Below are 23,259 nucleotides of genomic sequence, written 5' to 3' on the forward strand. Positions count from 1 at the left end.
CTTCAGGAATCAAGGCCATAAGAGCCAGAAAAGCAGCAGTTTCACTGAGCCAGTGATATGACTCCCATGTAACAGGACTATTACACCACTCCATCAAATGTATTTAATATCTGCAGATGAGGTTGTATTGAAGCATAATGCATGATCCTATCATTGGTAGAAATGTATTTTTTCTGCTGATGATGCCTCTGAAATTGCTTGGTGTTTGTATATGCAAAAGGGTCAGTTTTACTCTTTGTATCTGACAGGATGGATCAAAATGTAAACCTCTTAGGCTGGTGGGGGTTTTTTTATATTTTTGAGGAATTAGAATTGTTTCTTCCTTCTTTGTTCTTTTTGTAAAACCTTAACAAATTTCTTAATAGCTTGCTGTTAGGAAAATTCAGATCTTGATGAATGAGTTATTTTCTTTATAATAATAATTACTATTATTATACACGAGTTTTCCATAGCTAGCCCACCCAATCATACTTTAGTTAACTAAGGTAATATGTCATGAACCATTTCAGCTTTTTCTAAGTGAACAGTAGAATTCCTATTGAATTTAGTGAAATCAAGATTTCATTTTACCAGCTCTACTCCCTTACAGTCCTATATATTCCTATATCTTAAAGCTATCAAAATAATGTGCCTGATCCAAAATCTTGTGGATTCAAGATGTTTCTCACTGAATTTAGTGGGCATGAGCCAGGGCTTCTCACATTTAGTTAACAATATTAAAGTCACTAAGACATGGGGGCTATTTCTTCTTTGCTGAAGAAGAAATTCAGCTCTCCTAACAACTTTTTGATCAAATTAATTACTTTCCTCAAAATTATTTGCACCTCATTTGCAGTTCCACTAAACTGTATTTGAAGCCCTAACCCTGAAAATGAGGGAATGATAAATCCAAACTCAGGTTACCAAGTCATACTTGGATTGAGTGTTTTGATGCTCTGCCATTAGTCTTCAACAGAACCAGAGATCACAAGACTGCAGAAAAACCTGACTTTAAAGAGAAAATTTTATGGGAGTCTAATTAACAAATAAAATATTGCTCTGGTACTGTTTCCCAAGAATATTATACTTTCATCTCACCACCCATGCCTTTAAAGGAATGTTACTCAGTGTTTCCAGCATGTCCCCCTCTGTTTGGGTTACCAGGTTATACTGCATAGAGAGTGCAGGCCAATGTCAATGGCTGTCCATGAAGCCAAGTCCACATGGATTAGTTATTCCATTCCCCACGGCTTACTGACATCTTTTAATACAACCTAATTCTTTACATGAATAGTAGTATCAGCTTCTTTTTTTTCCTCATAAATTAAGTGTTAAGCATTGCTTTTAGTATAAATACTGCATGTAACAATACATATGTTCTTTTCTGCTTTCTTATGTTTACTGACATAATGAAATGTGCAGTAATTTGGGCTTCATGTTTTGCCTGCTGTCATATTTTTAGTGGTATTTTAATCTCCTTGTTCTTGTTTGCTTCCTCTTCCTCTTTCATTGCCCGAAGAAACAATAGTTTCTTTGGTCATCCCTGGAAAAATGTAATAATTTCAAGCAAGAAAGGAATGTTCAGTAAAGGCAATGCTCACATCAACTTGGTTTTGTGCAGAAAATAAATCACTGTAATAATTAGTACACAGAAAGTCCCTATCAGAAAACATTTTACAAACTTACAGAGAACAGAAGTATGATTTTAAATACTCTGCTACCACTGCACTTGAAAACCAGAAGGTAAGGAAAACAACATGTAACCTCTGAAGATTAGTAATGTTTAGTTTAGGTATTATTTGAACTTTTGAGAGTTCAATCTTTGTTTTACGGGAAGTTTTCTTTCTAGTTACAGGAATCCTTGTTTGCTTGAGTATTTATGTGCCAAAACTAACTACTGTTTGTAAATAACATGTCTCCACATGCAATACAGAAGTAAATACTGTAAAGTAAAATAACCCCTGAAATTGTCAGCTTTCTGTCATGCTGCAGAAGCACGTCAGAGAGATGGACACAACAAGAACCATTTGGATAGTAATTTGCAAATACTGTACATTAACCATCCTTATTTATGATCATTTGCTTACAATCTATTTGATATCAGCATATATTTTCATTACTCAGTGTTGGCAAATATGTTTGATTTCTAAATTATTATTTTTCCTTTTTTTTTTTTATTGTTTACAGGTAAAACCCCTTCAGGTCTAACATAATGCACCAGATGCTGAGCCCAAAGTCAGAGCTGCTTATGTAGGGACTAGCTAATGACTGTGTTGAAATCAACGTGGACTAATTTTATCAGATTCAGTGTGATTCTGTGGTAAGAGCTCAGTGCTTTTATACTACAGAAGTTACACCTGAAATAAGTCAGAAATACAGCAATTCTGCTTAAGCAACTTTTCCCAAGTAGTTTCTCACACACAAAACTCTCTACAATTTCCTCATATCCTACCACAGAATGGTGATGTTTAAAACTAATTATAAATTAAATCCCAGTGATTTGATTGTTCTGTACTGCCAGTTGCTGTTTATATTATTTTAAAAGTTTCTAATGCTACTATCATGGATTTTTTTTCTTTATGACAAGAATTGGTATGAACTATCAGTCAGCAAAATTGTTGATAGACCACCAACTGTAGCAAATATCTACGGGTAAAATTCAAATACAGCAAAATACTGAAGAAAAGGACCATGTTAACTTCTCAGGAAATACACAGATAGGCATATATACACATATATACACATATATACACATATTTTACCCCTACGGTGGCTGTAACTATCTGCTTAAGGAAACTTCCTCCATCTTTACACCAAATCCAACAGTTCATACTTCAGTCTGACTCTAGGAGGCATGTGACATCTCTCAGAAGTCTGATAAATGCATAGAGGTTTTGCTTAAAATCAGCAAAAAGTGCTAACTACTTGCCAAAGATGTTAATATTAAGCTGGTGCCAGTCCTTGAACTGAAGGTGATGTTAGGACTAATGCTGTATGTGGAGAATGCCCTGCTTTGCACAGAGGAAAACAGTTTTTCATACTAGAAATTGTCTCTGTGGGGTGTTCAGTCTTCTCTAGAGCATTCATGTAGAGCCAGATGCAGTTTTGTCCCATATTTTAAAATTAGACATTATTGGAAAAGCTTGTAGAACTAAGTATCCATACAATCATTAAACACTCAATTAACACTTCACAAACTCTGGCTTGAATACTGATATAACTGGAGTGACATTAAAGTAGCATTTTTTTTCTCATTCATTCTATCAGATGCATATGGGAACGCTGTCTGTTGACTTCTGAATGACAACACATGTCCCCTGAATTTTAATTACCTTTTTCCTGTGAGACACTACTGAGCTGTGTAATCTGGTCCTTACAGAAGGTGAAGGTGCAGCTAATCACATATCTGTGACCCAAAAACCTAATACTTCCTGACAGAGCCCCTGATTCTTGTGTAAATAATGAAGAGGCAAAGAAAAAGGGATGAGTAGAAACTGCAGCAAGAGTGAAACAACAATCAGAAAATACTCTGACCAATAATAAAATGTCAATCCCATCCAAACACCCTGGAGCTGAGGTTTTAGCTTGCTAAAAACCAAATGCTTCCATTTTTTCCAAGACTTGTGATGATTTCTCTGGTCTTTTATAAGGCCTGTGTTTTTTGCTAATTTATTTTGTGAAAAGCCATTTTTCCATAAACAATATTCAAACAGAAAAAAAATTATTAGTTTTAAATAGATATACAATTTTCAAAATGTTAAAATGACAGAATCTGGTACAATATATCACGTAAAATATATCAAATTTAAGCATTACTAAGAGAATTTCGTATTTTCACCTTTCATTCCACATAGAAGGCTTTAATGCTGTGGGAATAATGGAATTCCAAGACACAGAAATTACTAATTGCACACAAGACAGTAGGCAATAAATGAGGAAGAACTGCTGATTGGAAAGAATGAAGGCTGTTTTGCTGTCTTTAAAGTAAGTCAGTGGAGAAATACACTTGCTATTCTTGGTGGCAACAAATGATCCTATGAATGCAGTAGATCATGCTCAAATGTATTCACTGACTGGACAAAAAAAATAGGGCTGGACGTTGTGGCTTCTTAATATTCAAGGAAAAAGTTAATGTTGTAACAACTCTCAGATATTTTTGCAGCTCTAATGCCACTGCATCAGACAGTCCAATTGAATCTTTCTATATTTCCAGATATGTTCTTTTCAGTGTATATTTTCATACAACACCCACCCCCCTTTTTGTTTTTTCAGAATCACAATAGTGAAGAGAAAGACAGGCTTTGAATCAAACTTCACTTCTTGGGGACTTTGAACACAAGTTGAGGTGAGAGTGCAAAACTTTCACTACGCAGCAATGCCACCATGTCAGAAATTAATTCTGAATTTCCCTTCAGCTGGAAAGGTCACTTTTGTTTGTATTCCAATTGTATCCTTATCCCACACGATGGTGTTTGATGATGTGATTATTACCCATGGGGTCTTTTATAAATATTTTCCTTCCCCAAAGATCAGAATGTTACATACAGCTAATGGTTGCAAAAGCTCAACTTATAAAAATAAACTCTTCCTCTAGGAACTCGTGACTTCCAGAAACTGAAGAACATCTTGTTAAGCAGAATAGGATATTATGAAATTACCATCTGTATATAAATATTTGTTGAATCTGAGTGAGAACCTTTCTACTCCTGCTGCTGTGTTTTGTGAAATGAGAAGTGGAGCTGTAATTAATTGGCTGTGGTCATTGAGACTGCACAAGTAGAGCCCCACTGTGGGCAGCATTCAGCTCTGTACTTCCATAAAAAGGTCTGTACACACTTCAGTCTGTAAGTCCAAAGGAATACCTGTATTTTTGTATGCTTTCAGCCTGCCCCAGAGCTTTGATGGTAAACAAAGTCTGGCAGTTCAGCTTCAATACTGTGTCAATACTGTTGGCAGCTGAGAGCCTGCTGTGGAGTCTGAGGTTCTGGATTGCTCACACAAGGAGTCAGTATTGAGGAAACAGAATCAGGCAGTCAGAACTTAAACACCAGATACTATTCATCTTCAGGGTGTGTACAGAATTAGGTGATATTACATACCTAACCTTTCTCAGGAAGATTCATCAGGTAATCTATTTATAATATTCAAAAATTAGATGTGCTGGGCTGGAAAATTTGAATGCAAACCTCTAACTTAATACACTCAATATGTTATGCTTTGGAACATCATGTTTAATGTTTCTCGCAATAGTTTTGAAACATTCTTAGGGTCTAACAGTTGTTATGCAAACCACCCACGCTCCCTCAATCAAACTGAACTAACAATTGAAAGATTCATTATCTGCATATTTGTTAAATGTGCATAAGAAAAAAACTAACCCAGTGTGCAGAATAGTCTATAAGCTACTGACAGAAACCTTTTGTTAATTCTCAACCTAACTCAAGTCATAGCACATTTTAATGACAAATGAATTTAATTTCATTGTTAAGTCAAAATTCTCTCCTTTTCAGATTTTGCCTTTTCATTTGATTTTTAGAGACATGGATCTTCCTTACACTTCTATCCATTTTTACATCTCCTTGACAGCCTCTCATCTGCCTGCACTTTTGAGTGCAACTGCTTTTTGCTGCTCTCATTGCTGCTATTAAAACAACTGTTCCAGGACAAACCAAGTTACCTTACTCCAGCTGCAACATTTTCAGGTTGCTAATACCATAACAAAAATAATTTCTTAGAAATTAACAGGCAATACTCAGGAAGAGTGGTCTTTCTTGCACTGCTTATCCTGCTGTGAAACACAAACCAATAGCAAATACAGGCTGGAGTGGTCTAAAACTTGCAAGTGATTCAAAGCAAATACCACTTGTCTTATTTCCTTTACCCGTAGCCATTAGGTGTGCAGCCCTTTGGAAAGCTCACCAGTGATATTTTCCTTCCCAGCTTAAATTTCCATAAAACATATATTCTGTTGCAGAGTTATATAAAGAGAATTTTACTTGTAGACATAGAATAAACTGCTTTCTCCTTCCCATATTCATATCTCACAATATTTTAAAATGATATTGCAGCCAACCCTCATGGTCTGCACTAAGCTCAACTTTTTCCAGAAATTTTCATTCACATTTGTTTTCATCTCCAATTATCTAAAAGGACTTCACAGTATAATGAGAATAATGGTAACTTTCACCATTAGAAGACATGGAGAACTAAGACGGGTATCAGAAAGTTGGCTCTTCCTGAGCTCTGAGGCCCCCCTGAATTATAGTCTACCTTCCTCACAAATTCTTCCTTTCTAATTCCAGGTCCTGCAAGTCTACCTTGTGGAGTGACCATTCCATATAGCACTGTTTTTGTATGTGATGTATAACCAAAGCAAGAAAAACTAGTCATGGACTATCATTTCCTAGAAACAACTTTTCAAGTGTTTACTAGTAACCACAGCTGTGTGGGATCAAGGGTTGGACTTGATGATCTCAGAGGTCTTTTCTAACCCAGCTGATTCTATGATTCAGTGATTCTGTGATACTGAGTTTATGGATGCTTTTATGAGGCACCCAAAAGAGAGAAAAGCACTTCTGGAGAAAAACAACAGAATGTGCATTTGAAAGACTAAAGGGTGAATAAATAGAAGACCCAGACACGTAGGCTAGAAAGTGATGAGAAATCTCTCTCTCTCATGGCAGCTGCTTGCTGTGCTTTATATAATCCTTCCAAGAACAAAGGAGAGAAGTTTGCAGATATGAATAGGAGACAGATGGAATATGATGGAATAATTTGAACATTTTCAGAAGCCCATGTGAAGACGACTAGGAAATGTTACAAGTATGAAGGAACATAGAGAGAGTAATCTGATGAGCAGCTTCTATTGGACAGTGTTTACACTTACAGTAAGGAGTTCATTCTTGCAGGTGAATACTTACAGATCAGTGAATGCAAAAACTTTATGATAACTTAAATGAGCATATTAACTGCTCCATTTTCAATTTTATTACTGCACTATTATTTACCTTTTAAGTAGACATGTATATTTTTATGAAATAAAGATGGTCTTTCAAATAAATGTTAAAGATGCCATACAATAAACATAAACACGTTGTCCAGCATTTTTAATAGTAACTGGAAGTTTCAGTGAAAATAACAGTGCTGCATATTATTTGAATTATAAGGCTGTGCTGTTCTAAAATGTGGTAACCCCTTTCTGTTTATTAAAATGAAGCAAGCAGACAGATTTGTTCTCCAAGTCACAAGTCAGATGGACATATCTGTTTTCTGTGTCTCTGGATGTTGGATAAAACACACCTCTGTGGGTGAGGACTTTGGGTAATGGGAAACTTTCTATTGTTCTCCCTTCCAGAAAACTTAAATGTAGAAAGAGTGTTTAAGGTGAAGGGCTGTAGTCAGATCACCTGAGGGCAGGGGTGTACACTTCTCACATTTCAAACTGCACTATGAAATCACTGACTCATCAGTGGTCTTTGTTATCATTATGAGTATTTGTCTTCAATATTTTGGTTGCTATGTGTATAAATTTGCCATCATTCTTTCATATGCATACATGTTGTAAATTGGTGGTACCTCTGTCCCGCCTGTACATGGGCATTTACATATTTTTCACCCAGGTGTGACACTGTATGGCTGACTGTGCCTTTAGTCTTCAATTCTTTGAAAAAGATCTGTCTAAAAGTTATAGTAATTTCTAATGGAATACCAAGTATGCAGAAGATAAACTTTTTTTCTTTTAAAAATTCATTTTAGAAGTGATTTCTTTTCTTTCAAAATCCATTGTAAATGCACTAAAATCCTTCTTCTTTTTAGATGATTTCATATCACAACCTGAGCTCTGCCAAAACCTCTGAGATGTCCTTTCAACATTCCATAAAGCTATGCCTAATGTAAACAGAGGGTGAGTGCCAAGTTTCTAGTGGTGCCAAGTTCTGTTAGTATGGCCAAAGTTACATCAACATCTTTTTTAACTCGTCACTTTCTGATCTGAGAAACATGAACTTTGCTAAACTTCACACCCTTAAAATATAGTTGGAATGTGAAACAGACAATAAAAGTGAACATATCACTAAAGAGTTATGCTGCTGTTTACAAATCAGCATAATGAGTTACCGCTTGTTGGAGAACCAGAATAACTCATAGCATCTAATAATACAGTTTAGTCTGTTATCATAAACCACCACGAACACCAAATCTTTGTAAAGTAAAATAGATAGTTTGTCAGTCTAATGAATCAGTCAATGAAAGATATATTTATTTTTTTAGGTCTGCATGGTAATGACAGCTTCATTTTTGAGCCAGGACCTGTGAGTGATGATGGTTTGCTGCCAGCCATTGAATGATGAGGTAACATTCTCAACATAGTTAGTCATCATTGTTACATGTGGCATTCTAGTTGCTACTGTCTAAAGTGATAGAACATTCTTAAAGACAGTATGTGAGTATCAGGTTTTTCTTTTTACTGGAAAGATAAAATGAAGCATGGGAAATGTAATGCCTTCCTGTCATGAAAGAGGTGGAAAACAGAGGTTTAAAACATATATTGAATAGCCCCTTTAAGGGGAACTTTACATGCTTTTATTTAAGTCCTCCCAAAACCAAAGCAAAACCTAAGATTTATTTTACTAATATGATGATAGAGTATTTCACATCCTGCAGACTCTGGTTATATTCCAGATCAATTTTCATTCTAGCGTTCTATTTTACTTAAGTTATTCTTGTCACCCCTGTTACAAAGGTAACATACATCTTTTGCATAGATAACATTTATATTTTCCCACAAGGTATCTACAGGTCTGTAGATATTTCAAGTCTGTGTGTATGTGTGCATGTGTGTTTACAAACCAATGGAAAGCTTAGTAGAAAACTCACATCCCAATAATTTGTGTGCCTGTTGAGTTTACCTGCCTAGCTCCCTATGTCTTATGTCCTTATGTCCTCAAATCCTTTTCTCTGGCTGCATTTTTTCTGTGGATCTTTTTCAAGTGCTGATACTTTTGAAAACACACATATCTGAAATGCATATTGCACATATTAAAATATGGTATTATTTTTAATGGAATTTTTTTCTTTGACATTCCTTATTTGTCCTTGCTCTTTGGACAATCCCTTCTACATTTTCCCCAAACCCCTCTTTCCAACACAGAAAATTAAAGCACATTTTGCCAGTTTTATTTCTAATTTTACTAAGACTTCAAGTATTCCTTACAGTCACTCTGTCTTGTGCTATGTTCCTGCAAAAGAGCAAGGACAGGAGTGCATTCAGACTAAGAGGAATTTTATGTGTTGCTTTACATGTGTTGGCAAGCCTTAATTAGTTAATATTAGCAATTGCTTGATTCTATTATAGCCCACAAAATTCAAAATATGATTGCTGAAGAAAGGATACCATGGAGATGCAGTCTCTTAGAATTGTATTTCTAACAGTTCAAACGTTAGATGACTCAAAATCATTTACGTTTTTCCTCTGTTTGTAATGGTAATTGGTCTTTGCTGCCAGAACAACCTCTGCTTGTCATGGTATCTGGTAATATTATTACTGTATTACAAGATGTCATGATAATAAAGGCTGAAAATTTGTCCTCCCAATGGCATATTCAGAGTGCATAATGTTTTCCAAAATATTGTGTCTCTCGAATATTCTCAATACGTCTTTAATGAAAAGATTATTGATGTAAATATTAGGAGCATTTGGTATTTGAGAGACATTTTTACATCCCATAGAACTTACTGGTGAAAATATTGGGAAAGAACCTGAGAGAAATTTTATTTCCTTCTTGAGCAGGAGTTTGGTTTTGAATCTATTTTTAAACTTTACTTAAATATACATATTTTGATTACTGAATTTTCAGTACCTTCACATAGCAGAAAAAAATTATTAGAAGAGAAAGATCAAAGATGATTCACAGGATAGAGGCTGGAACTTTCAGAATGGAAAGTAATTCAATGTCTAACTCCCACAAATAATAAAGGTCTTGCAAGATGGACTGAAAATTCTTTCTAGTGTCAATTTAAAATATTGATTTATAGAATACACTACTAGACTGTGAAATTGCAATCACATTAATTGTCAAAGGATGATTTACCTGACCTGTAACGTAGGAGTACACACCATATGAAATACTGAAATATCGTGTGGTACAGCAATAGAGAACAAAAAATGTGCATAAGTTTATTTTGTCTTTCAAATTTATTCAAATTTAACTTGGCCCACCTCTATCTAAATTCAGTTTGGAACTACCGATTTTCAGATTAATGAATGATCTGCAACCTGTGCTAGAAAATCAGCAAAGTTTGATTGTAACTTGGAAAGATCACAAGTGTGTGAAGCCCTGACTCATTTTCCAGGGTGAAACAGAACAGCAGAAATCTCTCAATCATATTGTTTAATGGCTTAATTTATTATTTCTATATATATTAAAAATAGGCAGATTTGCTTATAAATAATCTGTTCTTAATAGTCCATTTTAGAGAGGCTTTGTGAAGGGCAGCTCTCTGAGCTAACATTTAGTCTATCTGATTATTTGTTATTTTAAGAAGATGACTACTCACACTAAGAAGATAATTGAGACTGAACTTTTTAACCTTTATGACTTTGTTTTACAGACCACAGTAAATAGGCTATTCAGATTGTTATTAATTTCACTGGTGCGTCTGTCTAGTTTTACATATTCCATTACATCAGTTGCACAAAGAATTCCCTGCATGAGGCATGGGAAAGATGCTGACCTAATTATTTTAGAAATAACTATGTAGAAACATCTAAAAAGATTAACAAAGGAAATATTATGTCACTACCAAATTAATAACTAAAATAGCATGAAAATCACTGTATAATTATCTAGGTTTCCATAGAAACTATGTTTGATGGATAGCCAAAAAGACTTCTGATTGGGCTTCACTACTTCTGCTCTCCCTATAATACACATGATTTCTGATCTGCCTTTCACAAAGAACTAACTAGTTTTTTGGTAGCATACATCCATATCCTATATTCCTTAAGCAGCACTCTTCAAGAGAACTAATCAACCATATGATTTTTTAAGATCTGAACTCTTGAACTTAAACATATAAAAATATTTTTTAAAATGTGCTATTACAAATACCACGCTGTCAACGAAGAAAAACATTTGTGTATGGTAATATTTCTGTGTTGTCATAATGCAGTAGTTCCATAAAAATAAGAAAAATTAATCTAAGAAACGAGTTGTGGGTTTTATTACATTTTGTCATTGTAATTTTTCACTATACTTGCTTACCTTCTGAAAGGCTTTGGATCTTAAGTACTAATCATATGGATGTAAGCAAATGGTCCCCTGTGCCAGTAAAAGTGAAAAAATTGCGGCCCATCACACAAGTTCGTATTCCAAAAGAAACACTAAGACTTTTATCTGACTTTGTTTCATTTAAATAGTCTAGACTGCCAACTGTTTGTGGCAACACTGCTTTCTCATGCTTCTTGTCCAGCAGATTTTAGCAAAGCCACCTTACAAATTTCTATACCTAAAAAAGATAAACTCTGTATAAGGTATGTTTTTTCCTACCAAAGCTGACGAGGGTGTTGTCCTTGAGTTCAGGCACAGCTTTTCCCAGAAGGCAGTATTTCACATAAACTCTAATCGAATTTACAGGTTGTGTGCTCACAAATAACAAATGGATATTTTGAGCAATGTTTTGCTGTTGACCTCCCAGAAGCTGCACAGCCTTGCCATTGTTCCGTCACACGTGGAGGTGTTAAGGTAAGGTCTGAAATAGAGCTCAGCTCCAACTGCACACACACACTGGAAAACTACCCAAACAGGCTGCCCTGATTCCAGCAGTTGAGAAGCAGGACAAGGGTGGGAGCTGGTACAATGGATGTGGAAGGTACTGCATGTGCTACCTGGCCTACTTCTAGATCTGTTTTCTTATCTTTGGAGAGCACTGCACAGGAATATTTCAAAACAGAAAATAGAGATCCCTTGTTTGAAAGAAGCAAGTTCCTGACAGATCTGCTTTATTTCAGAGAAAGAAAAGCACAACCACTATTATTTCAGTATTTTGTGGGATTCTTGTAATAGTTGAATAATTTATTTTGTATTATTTACAGTTACTTAGAACTTTCAATTAATCTTGTATAATATTCTAGGATTTAAATTCTGCAACTCCTGTTTAGTCTGTTAGGTCCTGAGACTTTATGTGCTTTACAACCCTAGAATCCCTAGGTTTTAAAAGACAGAATCACAGTTCTATTTTGTGCTGTCCTTGAATGCATAAAACCGCCCTCTAAATCAAACTGAGATTGGTCCTGAGCACTGAGACTGCTGTACAACAAAACATAACTTCACAGACAGAACTGCAGACCCAAAAAGCGACATTTTATTCTACCTTACATAATCCACCAACACTCTTCATCCTACTTAAGGTTAGGCATCTTTCTTGGAGAACTGCCATTGTGGGCTCCTGATCAACACAGAAGGGTAGAGAAGCACAGACCTCCATGTGGTGATTTAGTTCCCTTCAGATCACCTTTGAGTTGCTTGTATCTACTTATTGATAATAAGGGGAACTGGAGCACTGAGATGGCTTTTTTCCTTTAGTATTTTGTGTGATTAATCCTTTTTTGGTTGGTAATTTTTTTTTCACTGACACAGTGTTCCAAATCCTAAGGTCTTGATTTGTTTTGTTTGGACTAGATCATTGTCTGGATTTGTTTTCATTCTTGCAAGCAACTTAGTCATACTGTTTTCTCCAGATGAGAATTTTGACTGTGTAGTCAACATTGAGGCTACAGTGCTGACATTCTACATTTATGCTGTAAATTATTGTGTGGAAACATCCCTATTTTCTGATGCTGAAAGCACTGAAGTGTAAAAAATGTTGATTGACCTCAGTGAGCTTTCCAGGAAAGCATAAACAAAGTTTGTGCAGACTTCAGTATGAAAAAAATAGATGTCCATCTCAAACAGTTTGTGGCCACGTTCTTTGCAAGCTAATCCCTCTAGAACGGTGGTATACGACTAACACTGCTTTAGAATTCAAAATAGGTCTTAATAGATGATTCACTGTGTCACAGAAAGATGCCTGAAATAGTCATTCACTGTTATTTGTCTTCTTGAACAGTTTACAGAAATAATAAGTATTCCATTTGACAAACAAGTGCAAACATCCATTAGCTAAATGACACAATATATATTTTCACTAGGTCTGTAACTTTCACTAGTACTCTATCAATAGTAACTGCTGAACAGTCTGCAATGTAGAAGTACATGTGTTTTAGTAGATGTATAATTGCTCTGGTTACAAGGCCACTGAGGTGTTTAAAGAAAGAAAAATAATTGGATAGCCTGATCTGTCTTTAAAGTCAGAAGAAAAGAGAAAAAAAATCCTTGTATGTAATCTGTAAACTACAGATCCATGGAACTGGTCTTACAAATTTATTGATCTGCAAATGAGTTCCACCCCCCAACCCATAAGCAATTATCACCAAAGATCCAAGAGTGGAGTAGAGCATAAACTTCGGTGTGATTACTGTTTGTTCTGTAATAATATTGAAAATTGTAAACTGTATACAGAAATACGAAGGAGCCTTTTTCCTACTATATCCTGAGTGCAAAGGACAGCTGGAATAATGATATCTTAAAATTGTGAGATTAGCCAATTAGTTGTTTTTATTGGAAAGCTTACATCTGAGTTATAAGGCATATATTGGAGTGTGTTTATATGTGTAACCACCATAGGACTGTCATGTGGAGACGTAAATGATGGGTTTACAGATGATGCATGAGGTGAAATTTAATTAATTTTCTGTGGATTTTCTGCTAGACATGGTAAAAGTTATTTTGAAAATACTTATATGCAGACAGGAGCAAAGTCAACGAGGAGTTTCTCATAGCCTTTTGGACTTCTTATAAAATGGTGTAATTCCCATACGAAGCTACACTGTGTCTCTTTCCATGTGTCTGTTAAAAAATGTGGCTTTGAACAGAACCCTCTTTTATAAAGTTATATTGACTTCACAAGTGCTGAGTAGCCAGTGTTGCTGTTGAAGCAGATGGTACAAGCAAGCTTGTCAACCAGGAGCCAAGGAGGGCTGTGGTGTTTCAATTTAATCCATACAGCGCCTTAAAGTCTCTGGTCAGCAGGGAGGCACAATGAGGGCAGGTATCAGTGGTGCCAAAAGGACACCATGGGCATGTCCCTCATACTCTGAGGGGAAAGTGTTCTGAAACTGTATTCAAGCTACTAATCTGGGTTTATTAATTTTGCATTACTGAAGCCAGGGTGCTACATGGACCAGGGCACTACTTCTAAATGTAACCAGAACATGGCTATGAAAATGCACAAAAATTTTGAGTGAGTACCAGTCTTTTGTGCTACATTAAAGGTATTGATAAATCTAGTGCTGGCTCCAATATGTGTTTGGGGGTAATATAATTGGTTACTGCTTGCCGCTGCAGAAAATATGAAGGATCAGCCTGGTGAAAGACATTCTTACGTGGACAGATCCCAGCAATGGACTTTGGTCCTCCCTCAGCATGAAGAAACTCACGTAAGCTCTAGATGATGTCTCTTAAAATTAAACGCTGTCTCAAATTCATCACAGATTTAACATAATCGGACATTAAGTTAATTAATTTTGATAATTTTTAATAATTTAAATATATAATCAGTAATATAAAGTAATAATGTGCAAAAATGCACATTAATAATGTGTGTTCATGCAAACAATAGCAACAATTACCTAAACAGAATTCAAGTCTTAGGCAAGCTGCAGATGTTTGAACTACTATTCTTAGTCATTCCAAAAATGCTTCATTTCCTTAGTTATTGCATTACTGGGTGTTTTCATCTTACTTGGCTTATTTCGCAGTCTAGCAGGATCAGTTCTAGGTCAGTAAATAATGATCCATAATAAGGTAGTAGCCACAGCTGTTTACCCCAGACATAATTATGGTAGGTGAGCTTGCCATGTTCTGCATGTTTTACTGTCAGTTACCACAATGCCTGTTGGTCACCATAATACATATTTTTTGCAGCAGTTCAGTAAAAATATTGAAGTAGGTAGGTAAAAAAGGTGCAGGTTTATTTACTCAATACCATCCTGTATTGTAAAAAAATAAAAAGAAAAATTAGAGTAATTTAAAAATGTCCAAGTTCTACATGATAGAATTTTATGCATTCTTGTTCAACTACTGTAGTCCTTATTCATATAAAATTTTGTATTAAAGGGCCATAATATTCAATAGGAAATTAAATATCACAAAAGTTCATTAGTGTATAGAACAGGCAGCATTTGTCATTATGCAGATGTGTCACCCTAAGACAAAGGGTAAAACTGGACCATTCATTTAGCTGCAGGCTAGAGCAAACTCCTCTTCTTGAAAAAAGGATTGAGAGGGACAAGACTAGAAAAGGCCGTGTGCTATTTTACACTGTTATTACCAAAAGTGTTAGGCAGCACATAATAGTGACTATCAGAAACACAAGCTAGAGAAATAAAGTAAGAGAAAATCAAATCACTGTCTCCAAAATGACACACCAAACTTTATCAGCATGCTGACCTAAAGGCATCTTGTCTGGCAAAATAAATACAGGTGATTTAGCCTTTCCACGCAGAATAATAATCTCTGTTTACTGTCCCCTTGTACACCATCTTGTTTCACACTGTACACCATCTTGTGTTCCCCCTGTGTACAAAACTCACTTCTCAGGCACTACTGATGAGAAAATTCTGTATGTTTAGTAAGCTACTGAGCTACTTTATAACCAGAACAAAGACTCACCTAGTCTACTTCATCTGCCTCCAGCCCTGGTTAACAGCAGATCCCTAAGACATACTATAAAAATGGGACAATCAAGTGGTGTTTCCTGTAGACCATTTCCTCCTCATCTGCAGCTCATGAATTTCATTAACCAAGTTTATTTGTATTTAATGCCCTCATAGATTTTTCTCCTTGCTTCCCAAACTCATGTAAATTTAAGTTTTTCAGGTCTTTCAGCAAAACATTCTTCAGAGTAACAAATTTTGGTTGTTTGAACCTACCATCTACTACTATCAGTATTCTAGATTAATAAATTCTACACTTTCTGTAATCTGGATTATTAACACCTATTAATAATCCCCTGTACTTCTTAGGGGAACCTTGGTCAAAGTGTTAATTGCATACTTTTCATGTCTCTGTTACACTGGTCAGAGGAAGATGACCTTGGTATGGGCCAATATAATTCTGTTGGTACTCTTCCCATCTGAGTGACTTTTCTGCTGAGATTGCACTCTTGGTGCATATGTAAATTTTCCCCTATGCCTTTATCCTGTGTTTTTGCATCATCTGTATTTCCTTCTTTAGAGTGAGAATGAGTCCCTTTCCTGTGCATGCACATTCTATTTCCAAACCCAGTGTATCTGAACCCCAGCAGTGCCAGGTGCTAGTTAACACTTTCAGTGAAGTATATTATTCATCTTATTTCAATGCACGGTTTCCACAAGGTCTGTTTTACCACCATGGAGTAAAGAAAACAATGCCAATATATATATAATAAAAACAAAGGGGTTTTGGCCACTTACCAAGTGAAGATAAGACATAATAAGGTGGATATTAAAATGAGGACTTGATTAAACATTGCGGACTGTGTGCGTTGGATGGCTCGGTGAAGATCATTCTGTGTTAATGGAAAATAGGTGTTATTTTTGGTTTTGAATTACTAAGCCATGAGCTGATTCTATAGAGGAATTATATAGTGCCCTGATAGAAATGCAGTCATTCAAATGCACTTAGAATTTGCTGAAAATATAGAAGGGTGCAAAAGAGCCAGCTGTGATTCTGTGATTATTTAACTGGTTCTTTGTTCATCCTGGCACAATTCTGATACTAGTGCAAGCTGCCTTAAGGTCTGTCTGCTCATGTCTAGCTTACAAATTACAGGCTGCAAGGACCAATTAAGGCCTAACAGTTGAGTTCCCTGCAATTGTGCATGAATGGCTGAGTAGCAAAAGAACCATCCACTGCCATTTCCTTTACTGGCACAGTAACAATTTATCCTAATTGAGATTTCATTTCATGTCTTATTTTTTTTCTAATTTTGATGCAAAGCAGTTTAGTAATGGTTGACCATTTGTATAATCTAAATACAGATCTGGTTAGCTTCCTATTAAGGTTAGACTGTACTGCCAAAATCCCGCTAGAGACAATATACTAAAAAAAAATAGAAACTCTAAAATATTTATTTCCTTTGCATACTTACAATCATATTCTCTAAAGCATGCTTTGCCAGCCAACAGTTTAAAAATACAGGAATAAACAGGTTTCTTAGGACTGGCCAGAAAATCTGAAAGAAATTAACAAATTAATTACAAGCTTTTCTAGGAATATTCTGAGGAATAGAGCTTTTCTGTTCAAGCAGCAATGAAACACTTGGTAAAAATACTTACTATTAATGGGTTTCTAGTGTGAGATAAGGCTTTAAATATAATTTTTTCTTCCTTTGTGATTAACTGCATGCAAGATTATTTGATAAAATAAGAACAATCAGTTTTCACTGCAGACATGAGTGATTCTTACATTTTTATAATCAGCTGGCTTTTTTTATTGATTGTGCCGTAGTTTGTGTTAGAGGGTTTTGGGTTTGTTTGTGCCCTATCAAAAAGGAAGGAGGAAAGAGATCTGTATTATTACTTCACTCAAGTAGCAAAGTATCTTGCTGACAAATTTCTGTTCCCATAGGCACAAACTCACCATCCACCTAAGATTCAAATTTACTTTAAAAAGAAATTTGTGCGGCTATAAAAGTGTAATGTGCAAATATATTAATTCAAATATGTTTACCGTGATGATGAAAGGGACAGCATTAATTATTTCCAGGAGAAAGGGTATTCTCAGAATTTGTTCCCAGATATTTCCCTTCAAAGAAAAGGAAAAAAACCCACAATGTCACAGTAGGATTACATATAGTTCTGATGAGAAATATATGTGATATTCCAATGAAACATATGGAATCTCTCCCACTACCTGAAATTCAGGAAGATAATTCATCTCAGATTTAAACACATATGACGGATGTGAATATAGAATATAGACCACTCTGAATTCTTTTTCTTACTGTTGATCATAATGTACCTCACATACTTTTAAATTTATATTTTTACTAGAGCAATTCTCTGATTCCATATGCCAATATATTTCTTTGCTATGACCTAGTTAGTAAACTTAAATGAATTCTAATTGCGTTAACTAGTCAACGCATTCACTCAGCTAATGAAGAGCTTCATTAAATTAAGTTTTCATTTTTTCAGAGAATAATAAGCTCTTGTTGTCTTCTATTGCTCTTTTAGGTACCTTGGAATCACACACAGACATCCTGTCTCTGCTTTTTCACTCGTTAAAGGTTAGTTTACTTTTATTTTTACGTGCACACCTACAGATAAGGAGGTGAGGTTCCTGTCCTAAGGAATTTATCTTTTTAATAATTCTTGCTTTTCAGTGAATCTTCATACAAGTAACTGACTATCTTGCTGGCAAACTCTTTTATCTACAACTATTTCTACTTCTTTTTCTTGGAAGCCTCTAAAGCTTTAAAATCCTACATTGCAAGGCTTTAGCTTTTGATTGTGCCAATTTTTTTCTTATCATAACGTTTATTGACTTGGAACATCTTAAAACTAGAGACAAAGCCCCAGTACACCATTAAGAGTTGCAGAGACATATGTGCAAAGGAAATGCTCTGCTCAGAAAATTTTAACATCAGATCAACTGCTTGACTTACCCCTATGCACATGTCACTGCCCTGTAGTCCATACTCATGTTTGTTATGAATGATGAGCCATGCTTTGTACATCCTTCTGATAGAAGTTTGTGTCAAAATATGCAAATATGTCATATTTTCCAAAGAAAAAATACCAGCTTTTCTCTTAATCTTGTTTCATGAGCATTTGGTAGTCACATTAGCATGGCAGTCACAGAGGTCTGGATATTCCAGAGTTTTTATTACTCTTTATTACTCTTTTTCTTCCTCTTTATTACTGCTAATCCTGCTATTAAGATATTAACTTATTAAGTATTAAAAAGAGGAATGAAGATAGGTGAGGGAAAGATAAAAGTATTCTATAGTGAGTCCTTCCTTCCTTTGCATTATCTTTACTCAGTATTTTTTCTCTGCCTTTTGTTTTGGAGAGGGAAATAAGGAAAAAAATCTAATGTTTAATATTTGAATTAGGACTACAACATCAAGTTCTGTATTTCTGCCACAGACACTTCAGTACATTTCAGGGCTTTTTGGAACTTGATCTTGCTCACATGAAATTAGAGGTCTTCCCACATACTTCAATGAAACTGGTATTAATCTCTTAAGTTGCTTACTGCTAGCAATAGGATGAGGATAATACTACTTTTTTTTCCGTGTCTGAGCGTTGGCTGTGGATGATTAAATTTTGGGATGAAAATCCATAGATTTAAAAAAGAAGGTAGTTGAACTTCAGTGACTTAGAGCTTTACAAATGCTGTATATCAAGACTCCATCATAGGTAAAGCAATAACAATGCATGATATACCATGGCAGTATTACAAGAATTTGCAGTAGAGCATTACATTTTCAGTTGCAATAACATAGTCTTTCCTGTTAAAATAACCATCTGATATAACCACTGAAAATTAAATACAAACTCCATAGCATATAAAATTCTTTTTCCATTTTTAAATTTTCACACCTGGGAGCCATTGTACCTAAGAGGCAAGGATTGTCATCTTCCATGTAATTGTAATTGGTGGGAGTCAGATATACCAGTGAAATTATGAGGCTGTAAACTGAGGGGTTTTGGTAAGAATAATCAAAATAAAATCTGATTTTTCAAACTGATCCATTTCATGATTTCACTAATTTCCTTGTTTTTAATGTTAAGAGCTTTCTTCTTTGCATTATAGAGAAGAAATGTCACATAATTCACTTGTGCAGGCAAAATGCCTGTGTGGATGGGCTCCAGGTAATTAGGGATGCGTGCAGCTGTAAGATTCTGGCTTCCACATAAAAATGCATCATGTTGTCTGCAAATCTGCCTTTTGCAGTGAGAATGTGTGGTACTGCCAAAAGCAGCTAAGACTGCTTCTGCACAAGTGACAGGGTAGGATTGCCAGATGTCTGTGACAAGTTTTGACAATGGAGATTTCTGATGCAGACATCTTTCAGGGTTCTGGCCAAGGGCAAACCCTCATGTAGTGGTTTAAACTGTGAGAAAGCAGATTGTAAACCATTCCTTCTTGGATCCAAGTGATCAGCACTATAACACAGTTCTACGTTCTTTGGATTCCTCCCCGTACAAAGGCAATAACAAATGCAAATTCACTGTACAGTAGTAGCATGATACACTACTATGTCCTTGCTATTCTGGATGTTGAATCATTTCTCATATGTCATCAACCAGGTATCAGAAAGGTAAATTCCTTGGAGTATTCTCTTATTATTCTCTTGCTTTATTTATTTTACAGGTTATTTGTGAAATCCTGCTAATGTGCACATGAATACAAACACAGTCATCTCTTTCTTGTTGTTTTCTTCCTGGCTAATTCTCTGACTTACACCTAAATTGTAAAAGTCTTGAAAGTGCTGGCATAAAATAAGTAATCTGTCACAGATTTACATGAACCAAGATACCTTTGGTCACCCTGTGACCAAGTCTTACAGTGGGTGAAATAAGAGCCTTCTTGGCTTTGAGAGACTGCTGTAAAACTAAGAAAACAGGACCAGAGGAAAGAGGGCGTTTTGCATCAGGTGGATTGCAAAACTGCATTTCAGTACTTTTATTGTTCCTTAGCTTAGTCCTTAGATATAAATCCTCCCCTTATGGGGAGTGGAAATACAGCCATCATAAAATTGCCTTAACTTCTGTGACAGGTATATGCAGCAAATCAGGGCAGCAGAGCTTTACATCCATCACACTCTAGTAAGTGACTTCTCATGGAAGCTGACTTGCCAGCATTTCTCTCATCTTCTCTACTCACTGAAATTGGTGCAGATCACAAGCAGAATGGATAAGGATAAAATGCTGCCCATAAACTCAGGAAAAGTACAAATTGTGATTGCCCTTTACTATTTTGCCACTAGGCATGTAAATTTTGGATAGTTTCTGCCTATAATTGGTTTGCATTTGTAACCACCAGCTCCTAAATAATACGTGCTCCAAGGATTAAGAAGAATAATTTTTAGACAGCTTCTTAGCATTATTGGGCACTAAAGGAAACATTTATGGCATAATCACTTGATGAGCAAACTAAAGAACAAGTCTCTAAATTCAGTGGTGGCTCTGATAGCTACTGAATGTCAGTAATATGAAAAATAAAAAAAGATGATGCTCCAAGATATTTTCAGCTTTAGAAACCAAATCTTTTTGTATTTTCTTTGATAAATGATTTTAAATTATTTTAGTACTTTTATCCTGAATGTACTAAAAATGCAGAGAACCTAAAACTCACTAGGATAGAGTATATGAAAATGAAACTATGAAAACTGAATAAAAACATTGGAAAAACATAAAGGAGAATGCAAATACAAAAATTCATCGTATTCACTTCAAATGGTTTCAGGGCATTTTGCAAAGATGTTCCAGTAGCATCAGCGAGATGGATGACACAAGTATGTAGATATCCATAATTATTTTTTTTTTTTAAGTACTGTCTTGGCCTAGTTTTTTTGGTGTGCAGTTTTAGAGGCCTGAGACTTGAGTTATACATATTGAGTAACTATAGCTTTGGCATCAATGGGAATTGTGTGCAATGCATTATGGATAGACAGAAAAAACTGTGCAACTGAAAAATCAGTATCAAAGAATAAAGATCACTTCAGAGAATGTGTTTTTAAATTACAGTGTGCCAGCGGACAACGGAAAATAAGGAAAATTTAATTTCTGACTTGCACTTTCTAGATATTAGAGTTTGCTCATAAATTTAGGAAACAGGGCTTCCTGTGACAATAACTATGCTCTAGAAGTGTGTTTTTCTCAACTTTTTGCTTGTTCATCAGTGTGGGCACAGGCACATGAATTTTATACTGAAACATTTAACTTAGTTACTTTTTGTAATGAATTATGCCTAAGAGAAACTAAAAGTACTTACCTTGTAGCTCAGATAACTTAGCAGTAGAGTTTCAAAGAGACTTATTACAGCCACAGACACCTTCAGTGAAGTGAAAAAATATTAGTATTAATACTGGCTTCTATAGAATATATGCTATTAAGCATTACAATGAAAATAAAAGATAATATAAAACAGCTTTTCTGTGTATCCTCTGAAAAAATCTCAGCTATTAGCATTTAGCATGAAGCTTAGATATTGTTATTTTTCTGAGTAAAGCACGGGCTACATCTTGAGTCCCATTTCTCTTTTCCAAGTACAACACTCCAGAGATCCAGCAGCATGGCCTTTCCACAGTGTTCAGAGAGCTGCATACAGTCTGTCAGATTGTTGCTCAAGTTTCATTTGTCTGTTCCTAAAAGGTAGCAAGACCTTTTCACAGGACAGAGAAAGAGAAGAAGGAAGCTGTATAAAATGGAAGCCAGTCACCTCTTTACTTTCCTGTAAAGATGTTAGGAATGTGTGGAAAAGCAAACACTCTTCTTACTGAGTATAATTCAGAAAGTTGAAAAATTATACAGATGAATCATTATTGATTTTAATATTTAAATGCAGCTGAGGTCAATTTACCAGCCTTCACTTAGACTATATATTGTTAGTGTATGTATTACGTAATTTAAAAATATTTAAATAATCAAATATGAAAATAGTAAAAAAAAAATACTTAGAGCTTCAGAGATATTAAATAACTATAAAACTTATTTGTATAGCAGGTACTTATATTTTAATGCGTATTATGGGAATATTCTATCAAGATGTACAAATTTAGCTGGAGCATTAAGCCTCATGATTTCTCATTTTAAATTAATGCTCACTATTACTGAAAATTTGGAAGAGTGCATTATTTGCACTCACAATATCATTAGTTGGAGTTCAAAAAGATGCTATGGATTGGAAAATGATTAATATATCCAATCAAAGTAGATCAGTTTCTCCAAATGATTATTACTGTTTTATATAAACAGGTTATATTTTCCAATAAAAAATACATCTTTTTTTGCAACTGTTGTACATAATCTATTAGGAATGCATGTGTATTTACACATGCATACACATAAACTTCGGTATAAATTCCTCTTTATCAAATAAACTTACTAGAATAAGACTATTCATAAGCAAATAAATCTCAGTATTTTTTAATTAAATTTTACAGTAATCTAAATGTGTAGGCCAAAAATGA

General features: G+C 35.1%; 1 protein-coding gene and 1 long non-coding RNA gene across 7 annotated transcripts in view; one reads left to right on the top strand and one right to left on the bottom strand.

Annotated features, from left to right (window-relative positions):
- LOC135418808 (uncharacterized) overlaps window positions 1-22,629 on the top strand; it is a 129,673-nt gene extending 107,044 nt beyond the window's left edge. The window contains exons 13-18 of the long non-coding RNA XR_010432674.1: window positions 4,252-4,324; window positions 7,795-7,882; window positions 8,248-8,328; window positions 11,613-11,720; window positions 18,293-18,345; window positions 20,439-22,629. This is a non-coding gene — a long non-coding RNA (uncharacterized LOC135418808). The remainder of the gene's footprint in view (window positions 1-4,251; window positions 4,325-7,794; window positions 7,883-8,247; window positions 8,329-11,612; window positions 11,721-18,292; window positions 18,346-20,438) is intronic.
- Window positions 1-23,259, bottom strand: part of KCNT2 (potassium sodium-activated channel subfamily T member 2) — a 118,184-nt gene that overhangs the window by 56,562 nt on the left and 38,363 nt on the right. For all 6 annotated transcript variants that reach the window (XM_064664446.1, XM_064664443.1, XM_064664444.1 and 3 more), the window contains exons 6-9: window positions 22,062-22,121; window positions 17,787-17,861; window positions 17,206-17,289; window positions 16,529-16,623 (exon numbers count right to left, since the gene is read on the bottom strand). In XM_064664446.1, coding sequence (XP_064520516.1) covers window positions 16,529-16,623; window positions 17,206-17,289; window positions 17,787-17,861; window positions 22,062-22,121 — 314 coding nt within the window. The remainder of the gene's footprint in view (window positions 1-16,528; window positions 16,624-17,205; window positions 17,290-17,786; window positions 17,862-22,061; window positions 22,122-23,259) is intronic.

The sequence above is a fragment of the Pseudopipra pipra genome, chromosome 9 (genome assembly GCF_036250125.1).
Source record: "Pseudopipra pipra isolate bDixPip1 chromosome 9, bDixPip1.hap1, whole genome shotgun sequence".
Classification (NCBI taxonomy): domain Eukaryota; kingdom Metazoa; phylum Chordata; class Aves; order Passeriformes; family Pipridae; genus Pseudopipra; species Pseudopipra pipra.